The sequence below is a fragment of the Enhydra lutris genome, unplaced genomic scaffold, assembly GCF_002288905.1.
Source record: "Enhydra lutris kenyoni isolate GAN:26980312 unplaced genomic scaffold, ASM228890v2 scaffoldscaffold68, whole genome shotgun sequence".
In the NCBI taxonomy this organism is placed as follows: Eukaryota; Metazoa; Chordata; class Mammalia; order Carnivora; family Mustelidae; genus Enhydra; species Enhydra lutris.
The window spans coordinates 13,034,716-13,048,400 of NW_019154152.1; the positions used below are offsets into that span (position 1 = coordinate 13,034,716).

The 13,685-nt window shown below is 37.7% G+C and overlaps 1 protein-coding gene across 5 annotated transcripts in view; it reads right to left on the reverse strand.

Annotated features, from left to right (window-relative positions):
• The window catches only part of LOC111159580 (C2 calcium dependent domain containing 3), a 153,319-nt gene that overhangs the window by 136,759 nt on the left and 2,875 nt on the right, over nucleotides 1-13,685 (reverse strand). For all 5 annotated transcript variants that reach the window (XM_022522112.1, XM_022522115.1, XM_022522111.1 and 2 more), the window contains exons 2-3: nucleotides 6,245-6,514; nucleotides 3,046-3,203 (exon numbers count right to left, since the gene is read on the reverse strand). In XM_022522112.1, the coding sequence (XP_022377820.1) occupies nucleotides 3,046-3,203; nucleotides 6,245-6,514 (428 nt within the window). The remainder of the gene's footprint in view (nucleotides 1-3,045; nucleotides 3,204-6,244; nucleotides 6,515-13,685) is intronic.

A 13,685-nucleotide genomic window follows, 5' to 3' on the forward strand; every position in this document is an offset into this window, starting at 1 on the left:
ATTCTGTCAAGGGGCAGAGAATAAATATTTTAGGCTTTATTTATGGCATATTTTTCTTCTTTAAATGATCTCTTAAGGGGCACCTAAGGGATCAGTCCGTTAAGTCTCTGTCTTTGGCTCAGGTCATGATCTTAGGGTCCTGGGATTGAGCCCTGAGTAGGGCTCTCTGCTCAGCGAGTAGTGTAGCTTTTTCTCTTCCTTTTGCCACCCCCCCCCACTGGTGCACCACACGCTCCCTGTCTCTCTCTCTCTCTCTCTCAAATAAATAAAATCTTAAAAAAAAATTTAATGACCTTTTCAAAATGTAAAAACCATGCTTAGTTAGAAGGCCACAAATGGAGCACCAGGCAAAGTGTGTCAACCCCTGTTCTAAAATAGTACCAAAAAACTTCTGAATTCTACTACTCACTATCAGTGTGTCCTCTCAAATTCAAGTAAATTTGGCATGTTGCCATCACATGCCTAAACACGATGTTAAGTGTTTCCATATTTTTTTCATCTCATTTAATCCCTGCAACAACACTGTGAGGTAAAAGTTTTAGTACTTTTTTTTACAAAATAAAATATGGAAGCTCAGAGTGGACAAGTGAATATCAGAACTTTTGTAACCATTTCTGTTCTGGTTTCTCCACTGTCCATAACTGTTTGTCCATGTCCAAACTCTAGTGCTATTTCCATTAGATCACACCACCCCTCCCTCCTTTCACTGACACTTATTTGGGAAATAGAAATCTCTAATTACTACTTATTTCCTTATTCCATAATCTTTTAAAATCTGACTTTTGCCTCCAATGCTCTATACAATTTTCTAACAAGCCCAATAACATTTAAATAAAAAACACACACACATTATTTTATCAACTGATACTTAAATATGAAAAAAAAATGATCCAGCCACTTTAGAAAACAATCTGACAATTCCTCAAAGTTAAACATACTTACCCTATGACAGCAATTCTATTCCTAGGTATGTATGAAGAGAAATGAAAATGTGTTCACAAAAAAACTTGTATATGAATGTTCACAGAACTACCATTTTTCATAGCAGTCAAGTGGAAAAAATCCAAATGTCTATCAACTGAAGAATGGATCAATATGTGGTCTATCCATATAAGGGAATATTATCCAGCCATAAGAAGAATGAAGTACTGAGACATGCCACAATGAAGATGAACCTTGAAAACATTATGCTGTGTCAAAGAAGCCAGCTACAAAAGGCTACATAATATGTTATTTCACTTATATGAACTGTCCAGAATATGCAAATATAGAGAAACTGAAGTTAAATTAGCGGTTGCCAGGGACTAGGGAAGGGTGAAACAGGGAATGACTGCTAATAGCCACAGTACTTTTTGGGGTGATAAAAAGTTCTGGAATTAAATAGTAGTGATGGTTATAAAATCCTGTGAATGTATTAAAAACCAGTAAATTGTATACTTTAAAGGGTGAGTTTTATGACATATAAACTGTGTCTCAATTTTAAAAATAGGAAAAAAACTACCTAGAAGCCTATACTCCCAACTGTTTTCAACTTTCTTTATTTTTTCCCAATCATTGATTATGTAGTTAATTTTAATTCTCTTTAGTCATCAATCCAAAATCCATTTTATCCATGCAGCTACATAATCATAACTAGGTAATTTTGTTTTTATGGAAACAAAACACTCCACTAATAGACTATAATTTTAATATTACTAAATAATTTATTTTCATTTTTTTAATATTAAAAGTGTATTTCTGTAACTAGACCTAGGCAGACAGTCTCCCTATTTTTACAGTATTTCCTTAAGATAAGTTCCTAAGAGTAGAATTACCAGCTCTTGAAACAGAATGCCAAACTGTTTTGTAGATCGCATGGGAATTTTTATCATTGTCAGAAAAGTAGGAGTAAACCAGACTCCATCATGAAGTTACGAACATAAGGAGTCACCTTTTAAATTTAATATATATAAAAATATGGTAAATACAAAAAAAAAAAGTTGCAGTCTTTCATTCAGATGGAATTATTTCTGGACTCTATTCTGTTCCGCCAATGTGATTATGTGTTTGTAGTTTTTTCTTCTTTTTAAATAATCTCTGCACCCAATGGTGGGGCTCCAACTTAGGAACCTAAGGTCAAGAGTCACATGCTCTACTGACTGAGCCAGCCATTCCTGTGCTTGTCGTTTTATAAGAGGTTCTTTTATCTGGTAATGCTGTATATGTTTTCTCATATTTTTTAAACTATTTTCTTATATACCTGTCTAAATTTCTGTATTTTAGAATACATCTGACAAAGCATAAAACTGAAAATGAAATTTCTAAGCAATGTGAATACTCAGAGCTTTCCAAGAAGCACTCTCAAAGAGTGTCCCTCAAAAAGGATCCTTCTATGTTCTTCCCCACCGTCCTGTACATACACGTTGCAGTATGCACCTAGTATACACCTATCAGTCTGCATTCTACCTGTTATTCTTTTATCTCCTCCTACGTGACTTTGGAAAACTACATGAAAAAATCATTTCTTATCTCTTTATCCTTAGTGGCACATAATAATGTATAAAAAAAAAGGAAGGCTGAATCAATGAATGAACCCACCAAAGATACCACTTACATGAGTCAAACAAGCAATTAATGCTTGACACTATGTTAGGAACTGTAGGAAAAACACAGAAAGTAGAAAACACTGTCCTGCCTCCCAGGGAATCTAGATACTAGAAAGAAGGGAAGTTAAAGGGAGACTACTAAAACATAATTTTAGAGATTGTGTAGGATTATAACTGAACGATAATTATATAACCAATGTTATAAATTTAACAGAGTACAGAGAAGATGAATGCAGTAGGAGCTGTGAAAGACTTGGCCCTTGAGATGGGCAGTAAAGCACTTAGAGGATTTGGATAAGTAAGATACATTATAGTCTTTGGGTAAAAACATGAACAAAGGCATGAAGTGGGAATTAGCATGATATATGGGAGTCATGTACCTATCTATTCTACAAACTGACTCAACTACTGGTGCTGTAAAAGTTTTAGTCTACGCAGAAAATAATTAAAATATTTTTACCTGGAGTTCTCCAAGTTTCTTGGATGTTGGTGAAACAATGGTAAAAAATCCACTGATGTGATGGGTTGGAGAAAGCTGGGCTAGTCCACTGATCTGAACTCTACCAATTGGAAGATGGTCAATTTTGGTGATTACTTCCAGCACCAGCACAGCCATATCTAATCAGAAACAATTACAACATACACAGATATTTTTCATTTATTTTCTTTTCCTTTTTTTTTTTTTTTAAATGGGCAGAGGGGCTTACATCAGGAAACCTGTTTACTTAAAAAAAATATATTTTATTTTCAAATAAAACACTACCTACCACATCAGTCTGGGGCTGGGCAAGAGTGAACCCATTATCAAAAGAACAATAAAGTTTTAGGGAAGAATGAAAAATACCTCACACAGAGAAAAAAAGATTACATTGATGTAATTAGCAATGATTACAGGGTGTGAGGAAGGCTTGTATGTGGCTTGGCTATTAAAAAGGGAGGTTCTCTCAACTTCCTTTTCAGTATTTTGCTGTTTTGATATAAAAGAACCCAACTGTTTCTGCTTGCTGCAGCCTGCCTAGTCTACAGGGATGGGAGGGGCTCATCACCTGAAGCCTGGTGATGGCTTACTTGGGATTGGGGCCCAATGTTGGCTTTGCCAGGCTGGCCACCAGGCTGCTTCCTCATGGCTTCCAGAACGATGCACTTATTTTCTTTCAAATGAAACATGCATACAAAAGAGTACATAAAAGAATAATAAACCAAATACCTACCACATAGCTTAAGAAATAGTTATATTTTCCCCAATTTTACAGTTAGAGCATACATCTTGTGAAATAATGTTTGATCTCTTGTGTCTTCATTTTCTAATAAACACATCATATTCATGTCCACAGCTGGGCCTCACTTACAAGGTTCACCTCATCCATCTCCTATTCAAATCCTACCTTCTACAAAGCTTCTTTCCTAAATAGATTTATAAAATGTGAATACTGACCCATTTGGTGGTTAACCCCTTCATTTTAATAACGGGAAAATAAAGACCCAGGAAGATGAAATGGCTTACTCAAATTCAAGCAGCCTGTTAGTGCACAACACAAGGAGGATTCTCTGGGGCACCTGGCTCAAATGGTTAAACATCTATCTGCCTTTGGCTCTGGTCATGATCCTGATGTTCTCGGATCAAGCCCTGCAGCGGGATCTCTGCTCAGTGGTTCTGGTTCTCTTTCTCCCTCTGCCCCTATCCCCCTGCTCATGCTCTCTCTCTGTACCTCTGTCTCAAATATATAAATAAAATCTTAAAAAAAAAACAAAAACAAAGATGAAACATCAAAAAAAAAAAAAGGAAGTAGGAGTCTAGTTTCCTAAGAACCTATGATAAACTTGGCTCTTAATAACTTCCTGGAATATTCATATAATATTTACTATATGTGCCAAGTAATCAGACATTTAATTACTTACTGTCTGGCACCACTTACTACTATTTCATACATATAAGTTTTGTTTTTTTCAACTAATCTGTAAGTTCCTTTTGATCAGATACTGCATCTACAGTTTCTTTATTCCCCACACTGCCCAAGACTTTATATTTTTACAAGATTCACACCTACGGTGTGCCAGGTAGTGGACCAATCACTTCACACAACTTTTTTCATTGAATCTTCTCAACAATTCCTACCGCTAGTGTTATTATCCCCCATTTAACTAACAGGAAACCGAGGTTCCAAGATCTTAAGGAACATCTCAGCAGCACACAGCCACCCAGTTCTGAAGCCAGAGTTCCAATTCAAGACTGACTTCAAAGCCCATGTTCTTCTCATTCAACCAAGCTGCTTCTTCATGAAAAAGCAAGGTGAAAGGGCAGCAATCTAATGCCATTTTACAGATGAGAAAAAAGGGGAGTCAGAAATGGGGAGGGACTTTCCCCAAATCCTGCAGCTGATAACATCAATCTCAAGTTCAAATACATTCTTTATTATACCACAAGATGCTCAAATAAATGTCTGATTTGTTGATCATATTAATAAATATCTTCTGTCTTACTGAAGAATTTTTATTTACTCTTCATTTGTTAAATTAGGTTTATAGTATCCAGAGTATCTATGGGTATCCTATAATTGTAATTATCTCTTCCTACTTAGTATTTTAACTAAACTTCTCTGTGAATTTAGTTAGAATTAGATACCATTCTGATTAAATTGGTTCATTTTTGTAATTCCCCACAGTGCCTACAGCACAATGACTATGAAATGCTAAGTGCTCAGTATGTATCTTTTGAGAGACTGAATTTTTTGTTCTTTTTGAGGTTTTCAAAATTCTTTTGATAGAATATAACCTTCTTAAGGACAGTTTAACCTTTATTTCAACTCTGATTCTCTAATAGTTTTAGACCAACAATGTTTACATGCTACTTAATTTTTACTGACTTGAACTGGATTGATTTGATAAATAACCCCACCATCCAAAATGTGTTTATGCAAAAACCTGACCCAAACAGAGAAATACAGTACATTTAGAATGCTTTCCTTGAACAGAAATGAAGAAATCTTGACTCCTGGTTATCCTGTAAATGGATCCTTCCCTGCTCTGAAAACCAATATTACTAATCCACTAACCCATTCATTTAGCATGTGTTATCTTGCACTATTAGTAAAGTTTATATACATACGTACTATATGTAATGTGTATATATACATATACATATTATACAAAAATTATATGTCATACATTATATATTATGTATGAATTCTAGCACATATATACTTTTACATATACTTTTATTTTTATATATATAAATATACATATTTACATAGATATATATTATATAACATATTCTTTCCTTGAGCATAATATAAGTCCCAGAGCAGAGACTACAGTTATTTCTTAAAGCAGCATGGTGTGGTCAAAGTGTGTGAGTTTTGGTGTCTGACAGAAATTGGTTCAAATCCAATTTTTGCCATTTCTCAACTATATAACTTTAAAGAGTATTCATTTCATTTCTGAACCTGTTTCATTGCCTATAAAACAGAAAACGTCTTTCTTGCAGGGTTATTATTAGAAATAATATGCATCAACTGCTGGTAGAGAGTATACTCTCAATAAAAGGGCTATTATAAAACTTCTTTCACTCAATAGATACTATGTACACAATAACACCCACTGCTAACAACATAATACATGTTTATTAAGCCTGGAGGTAAAATGATAAGACAGAAACATACCAGTTAGATAAGAGGTAAACTGCTTTGGACCACAGCGAACAGCATAACGGGTAGTTGTTCTCACAGCTTTAGGTTCAGTCTGCAATGCGTCCCTAGGACAAAATAAGGTTCCATCTGATGTTTCTCCCCACCATCTCACTCGGACAAGTACACACGTGGGAGGCTTTGCAATCTTCCATATGACTTTATTGACAGTAAGTTTCAGAAAGCAGCGTAGCTGGCCTTCAACAAGAGGTGGTAGGCTTGTAGACGGAGAAATGTCACTCAAACCTGTGGAGAAATCCAAAAACACTAAGTCAAACTTTAAACTAAATACAGAAAAATAATCTGCTTTTTGAATGAGAACGCATTTTTGTCTCTACAGAGAGATGTTTTATCTTATGTATTCTAATACATGAGAAGCAAATAGCAAAGCGGACCATATAATAACCTACCTGGTTACTTAAGTGACCTTGATAACTAATTAGTATTCAGGGTCTGATTCAGGTTATTCTAAGAACATAATACCAACTTAAGACATGCTAAGACAAACTCCTCTTTAACTGAAAGATATCATTTCATACACATTAAAACGATAAAACCTTATACTGTTGGAATGGCTAGAATTAAAAAGACAAGAAATAACAAGTGTTGGCAAGGATGTGGAGAAAAAAGAACCCTCAGGCACCACTGGTGGGAATGTAAACTGGTGCAGCTACTGTGGAAAACAGTAAGAATGTTCCTTAAAAAATTAAAAATATGGAGATGCAACGTGGGAGGTTTGGGGGCTAGGAAAAGAATAAATGAAACAAGATGGGACCGGGAGAAAGACAAACCATAAGAGACCCTTAATCTCACAAAACAAACTGAGGGTTGCCGGGGGGAGGTGGGTAGGGAGAGGGTGGTCAGATTATGGACATTGGGGAGGGTATGTGCTATGGTGAGTGCTGTGAAGTGTGTAAACTTGGCGATTCACAGACCTGTACCCCTGGGGCTAATAATACATTATATATTAATTTAAAAATTAAAAAAATTAAAAATCACCCCATTGATGAAAAATTAAGAATCACCCCATGATCCAATAATCTCCACTACTGGGTACTTACCCAAAGAACAAAAAACACTAATTAGAAGAGATATATGCACTCCTATGTTTATTGCAGCAGTATTTACAGTAGCCATGATGTGGAAGTAACCCACTGATAGATAAATGGATAAAAGAGATATGGTGTATAGGGGCGCCTGGGTGGCTCAGTGGGTTAAAGCCTCTGCCTTCGGCTCAGGTCATGATCCCAGGGTCCTGGGATCAAGCCCCGCATCGGGCTGTCTGCTCAGCAGAGAGCCTGCATCCTCCTCTCTCTCTCTGCCTGCCTCTCTGCCTACTTGTAATCTCTGCCTGTCAAATAAAATAAATAAAATCTTTAAAAAAAAAAAAAAAGAGATATGGTGTATGTACAAAATGGGATATTACTCAGCCATAAAAAAAGAACGAGATCTTGCCTTTCAAACAACATGGATGGACCTAGAGGGTATTATGTTAAGTGAAGTAAGTCAGACTGAGAAAGACAAATATTATATGAGTTCACTTACATGTGGAACCTAAACAAACAAAAAGTAGAAACAGACCCAAAAATATAAGGAAAAACTGATGGTTGCCAGAGGGGAGAGGAGCAGGAGGACGGGCAAAATAGATGAAGGGGAGTGGGAGATACAGGCTTCCAGTTATGGAATGAATAAGTCATGGGAATAAAATGTACAACATAAGGAATATAGTCAATGGTACTGTAATAGTGTTGTACGGGGACAGACAGTAGTTACACTTGTGGTGAGCGTAGTATAACATATAGATTTCTGGAATCACGATGTTGTACACCTGGAACTAACATAACATTGCATGTCAACTATACTTCAATTTAAAAAGATACCATTTCGGGAGGAGTCAAGATGGCGGAGAAGTAGCAGGCTGAGACTACTTCAGGTAGCGGGAGATCAGCTAGATAGCTTATCTAAAGATTGCAAACACCTACAAATCCAACGGGAGATCGAAGAGAAGAACAACAACAGCTCTAGAAACAGAAAATCAACCACTTTCTGAAAGGTAGGACTGGCGGAGAAGTGAATCCAAAGCGACGGGAAGATAGACCACGGGGGGAGGGGCCGGCTCCCGGCAAGCGGCGGAGCAACGGAGCACAAAATCAGGACTTTTAAAAGTCTGTTCTGCTGAGGGACATCGCTCCAGAGGCTTAACCGGGGTGAAGCCCAGGCGGGGTCAGCGCGGCCTCAGGTCCCGCAGGGTCACAGAAGGATCGGGGGTGTCTTGAGTGTCGCAGAGCTTACAGGTATTAAAACGGGGAAGCCGGCTACAGAGACAGAGCCGAGGAGTGAGCTCTAAGCTCGGGGTTACCTTGAACCGGTCGCAGGCTCGGTCAGCTCGGAGTGCGGCCGGAGGCCAGGGTGATGGGAGTAATTGGGTGCTGTTCTCTGAGGGCGCACTGAGGAGTGGGGCCCTGGGCTCTCGGCTCCTCCGGGCCGGAGACCGGGAGGCCGCCATTTTCATTCTCGCCCTCCAGAACTCTACGGAAAGCGCTCAGGGAACAAAAGCTCCCAAAAGCAAACCCAGCAAACCCGAGCAGATTACTCAGTCTGGCCCCGAGTAAGGGCAGTGCAACTCCGCCCGGGGCAAAGACACTTGAGAATCACTAAACAGGCCCCTCCCCGAGAAGATCAACAAGAAACCCAGCCAGGACCAAGTTCACCTACCAAGGAGTGCAGTTTCAATACCAAGGAGAACAGCGGAATTCCAGAGGAGGAGAAAGCAAAGCACGGAACTCATGGCTTTCTCCCCATGATTCTTTAGCCTTGCAGTTAATTTAATTTTTTTTTCAATTTTTTTTCTCTCCTTCTGCTAAATTTTTTTAACTTTTACCATTTTCTATTTTAACGTTTTTTAAATAGTTTATCTAATATATATATATATATTTTTTTTTTCCTTTTTATATTTTTTCTTTATCGGTTTTCTTTTTTTAATTGTTTTTTTTTTTTTCTTTCTGAACCTCTTTTTATCCCCTTTCTCCCCCCTCACAATTTGGGATCTCTTCTGATTTGGCTAAAGCATATTTTCCTGGGGTTGTTGCCACCCTTTTAGTATTTTACTTGCTCCTTCATATACTCTTAATTGGACAAAATGACAAGGTGGAAAAATTCACCACAAAAAAAAGAACAAGAGGCAGTACCAAAGCCTAGGGACCTAATCAATACAGACATTGGTAATATGTCAGATCTAGAGTTCAGAATGACGATTCTCAAGGTTCTAGCTGGGCTCGAAAAAGGCATGGAAGATATTAAAGCAACCCTCTCGGGAGATATAAAAGCCCTTTCTGGAGAAATAAAAGAACTAAAATCTAACCAAGTTGAAATAAAAAAAGCTATTAATGAGGTGCAATCAAAAATGGAGGCTCTCACTGCTAGGATAAATGAGGCAGAAGAAAGAATTAGCGATATAGAAGACCAAATGACAGAGAATAAAGAAGCTGAGCAAAAGAGGGACAAACAGCTACTGGACCACAAGGGGAGAATTCAAGAGATAAGTGATACCATAAGACGAAACAACATTAGAATAATTGGGATTCCAGAAGAAGAGGAAACAGAGAGGGGAGCAGAAGGTATATTGGAGAGAATTATTGGAGAGAATTTCCCCAATATGGCAAAGGGAACAAGCATCAAAATCCAGGAGGTTCAGAGAACCCCCCTCAAAATCAATAAGAATAGGTCCACACCCCGTCACCTAATAGTAAAATGTACAAGTCTTAGTGACAAAGAAAAGATCCTGAAAGCAGCCCGGGAAAAGAAATCTGTAACATACAATGGTAAAAATATTAGATTGGCAGCAGACTTATCCACAGAGACCTGGCAGGCCAGAAAGAGCTGGCATGATATATTCAGAGTACTAAACGAGAAAAACATGCAGCCAAGAATACTATATCCAGCTAGGCTATCATTGAAAATAGGAGAGATTAAAAGCTTCCAGGACAAACAAAAACTGAAAGAATTTGCAAATACCAAACCAGCTCTATATGAAATATTGAAAGGGGTCCTCTAAGCAAAGAGAGACCCTAAAAGTAGTAGATCAGAAAGAAACAGAGACAATATACAATAACAGTCACCTTACAGGCAATACAATGGCACTAAATTCATATCTCTCAATACTTACCCTGAATGTTAATGGGCTAAATGCCCCAATCAAAAGACACAGGGTATCAGAATGGATTAAAAAAAAACCCATCTATATGTTGCCTATAAGAAACTCATCTTAAACCCGAAGACACCTGCAGGTTTAAAATGAGGGGGTGGAAAAGAATTTACCATGCTAATGGACATCAGAAGAAAGCAGGAGTGGCAATCCTTAGATCAATTAGATTTTAAGCCAAAGACTATAATAAGAGATGAGGAAGGACACTATATCATACTCAAAGGAACTGTCCAACAAGAAGATCTAACAATTTTAAATATCTATGCCCCTAACATGGGAGCAGCCAACTATATAAACCAATTAATAACAAAATCAAAGAAACATATCGACAATAATACAATAATAGTAGGGGACTTTAACACTCCCCTCACTGAAATGGACAGATCATCCAAGCAAAAGATCAACAAGGAAATCAAGGCCTTAAATGACACACTGGACCAGATGGACATCACAGATATATTCAGAACATTTCATCCCAAAGCAACAGAATACACATTCTTCTCTAGTGCGCATGGAACATTCTCCAGAATAGATCACATTCTTGGTCCTAAATCAGGTCTCAACTGTTATCAAAAGATTGGGATCATTCCCTGCATATTTTCAGACCACAATGCTCTGAAGCTAGAACTCAATCACAAGAGGAAATTTGGAAAGAACCCAAATACATGGAGACTAAACAGCATCCTTCTAAAGAATGAATGGGTCAACCAGGAAATTAAAGAAGAATTGAAAAAATTCATGGAAACAAATGATAATGAAAACACAACGGTTCAAAATCTGTGGGACACAACAAAGGCAGTCCTGAGAGGAAAATATACAGCGGTACAAGCCTTTCTCAAGAAACAAGAAAGGTCTCAGGTACACAACCTAACCCTACACCTAAAGGAGCTGGAGAAAGAACAAGAAAGAAACCCTAAACCCAGCAGGAGAAGAGAAACCATAAAGATCAGAGCAGAAATCAATGAAATAGAAACCAAAAAAACAATAGAACAAATCAACGAAACTAGGAGCTGGTTCTTTGAAAGAATTAATAAGATTGATAAACCCCTGGCCAGACTTATCAAAAAGAAAAGAGAAAGGACCCAAATAAATAAAATCATGAATGAAAGAGGAGAGATCACAACTAACACCAAAGAAATACAGACAATTATAAGAACATACTATGAGCAACTCTACGCCAACAAATTTGACAATCTGGAAGAAATGGATGCATTCCTAGAGAAATATAAACTACCACAACTGAACCAGGAAGAAATAGAAAGCCTCAACAGACCCATAACCAGTAAGGAGATTGAAACAGTCATCAAAAATCTCCAAACAAACAAAAGCCCAGGGCCAGACGGCTTCCCAGGGGAATTCTACCAAACATTTAAAGAAGAACTAATTCCTATTGTCCTGAAACTGTTCCAAAAAATAGAAATGGAAGGAAAACTTCCAAACTCATTTTATGAGGCCAGCATCACCTTGATCCCAAAACCAGACAAGGATCCCATCAAAAAAGAGAACTACAGACCAATATCCTTGATGAACACAGATGCAAAAATTCTCGCCAAAATACTAGCCAATAGGATTCAACAGTACATTAAAAGGATTATTCACCACGACCAAGTGGGATTTATTCCAGGGCTGCAAGGTTGGTTCAACATCCGCAAATCAATCAATGTGATACAACACATTAATAAAAGAAAGAACAAGAACCATATGATACTCTCCATAGATGCTGAGAAAGCATTTGACAAAGTACAGCATCCCTTCCTGATCAAAACTCTTCAAAGTGTAGGGATAGAGGGCACATACCTCAATATTATCAAAGCCATCTATGAAAAACCCACCGCAAATATCATTCTCAATGGAGAAAAACTGAAAGCTTTTCCGCTAAGGTCAGGAACACGGCAGAGATGTCCGTTATCACCACTGCTATTCAACATAGTACTAGAAGTCCTAGCCTCAGCAATCAGACAACAAAAGGAAATTAAAGGCATCCAAATCGGCAAAGAAGAAGTCAAACTATCACTCTTTGCAGATGATATGATACTATATGTGGAAAACCCAAAAGACTCCACTCCAAAACTGCTAGAACTTGTACAGGAATTCAGTAAAGTGTCAGGATATAAAATCAATGCACAGAAATCCGTTGCATTTCTCTACACCAACAACAAGACAGAAGAAAGAGAAATTAAGGAGTCAATCCCATTTACAATTGCACCCAAAACTATAAGATACCTAGGAATAAATCTAACCAAAGAGACTAAGAATCTATACACAGAAAATATATCATAAAAATATATCATATGTTTATAAAAAATAAAATTTAAAAAAAAGATACCATTTCAAAAATATAAGCATAACAATAGAGTACATAGGTTTTTAAAAATCTCAGAAGTAGTTTAAATTTTTCTTCCAAGTACTGTTGTTTTTTATTATTGCAATGTCCAGGTTCTAAGATATGTTATCTTTACCTCCTACTTTAAAACCATCACCAAACATGAAACAGCAATGACTCCCTTCACTCAATGCTCAAATGATTAAGTCTATAGCATATGAGTCAGCATTCCAATAAAGACCACCTTAAATTGTGTATTTTCTTTCCTGCCAACATCATTCAGTCAGTGAAAACAGACACCATCATCTTCCGATTCTGCCACCATTTTTTAGTACAGTACTGGGCTCAAAATATTTATTGGCTTTTGTAATATTTATTGGATTTCAGACAGATAATAAATGTAAACAAGGCATTTAATCATGACTTTCTTTCTTCCTTTTTTTTTTTTTTTTTAAGATTTTATTTATTTGTTTGACAGACAGAGATCACAAGCAGGCAGAGAGGCAGGCAGAGAGAGAGGAGGAAGCAGGCTCCTTGCTGAGCAGAGAGCCCGATGCAGGGCTCGATCCCAGGACCCTGAGATCATGACCTGAGCTGAAGGCAGCGGCTTAACCCACTGAGCCACCCAGGCGCCCCCTTTTTTTTTAAAGATTTTATTTATTTATTAGAGAGAGAGAGAGAGATCACAAGGAGGCAGAGAGGCAGGCAGAGGGGGAGGGGGAAGCAGGCTCCCCGCCTAGCAGAGAGCCCGATGTGGTGCTTGATCCCATGACCCTGGGATCATGACCCGAGCCAAGGGCAGAGGCCCAACCCACTGAGCCACCCAGGTGCCCCTAATCATGACTTTCTATAAAACTTTCCTTTAATGACCCAGACTATCTTCCACTTAT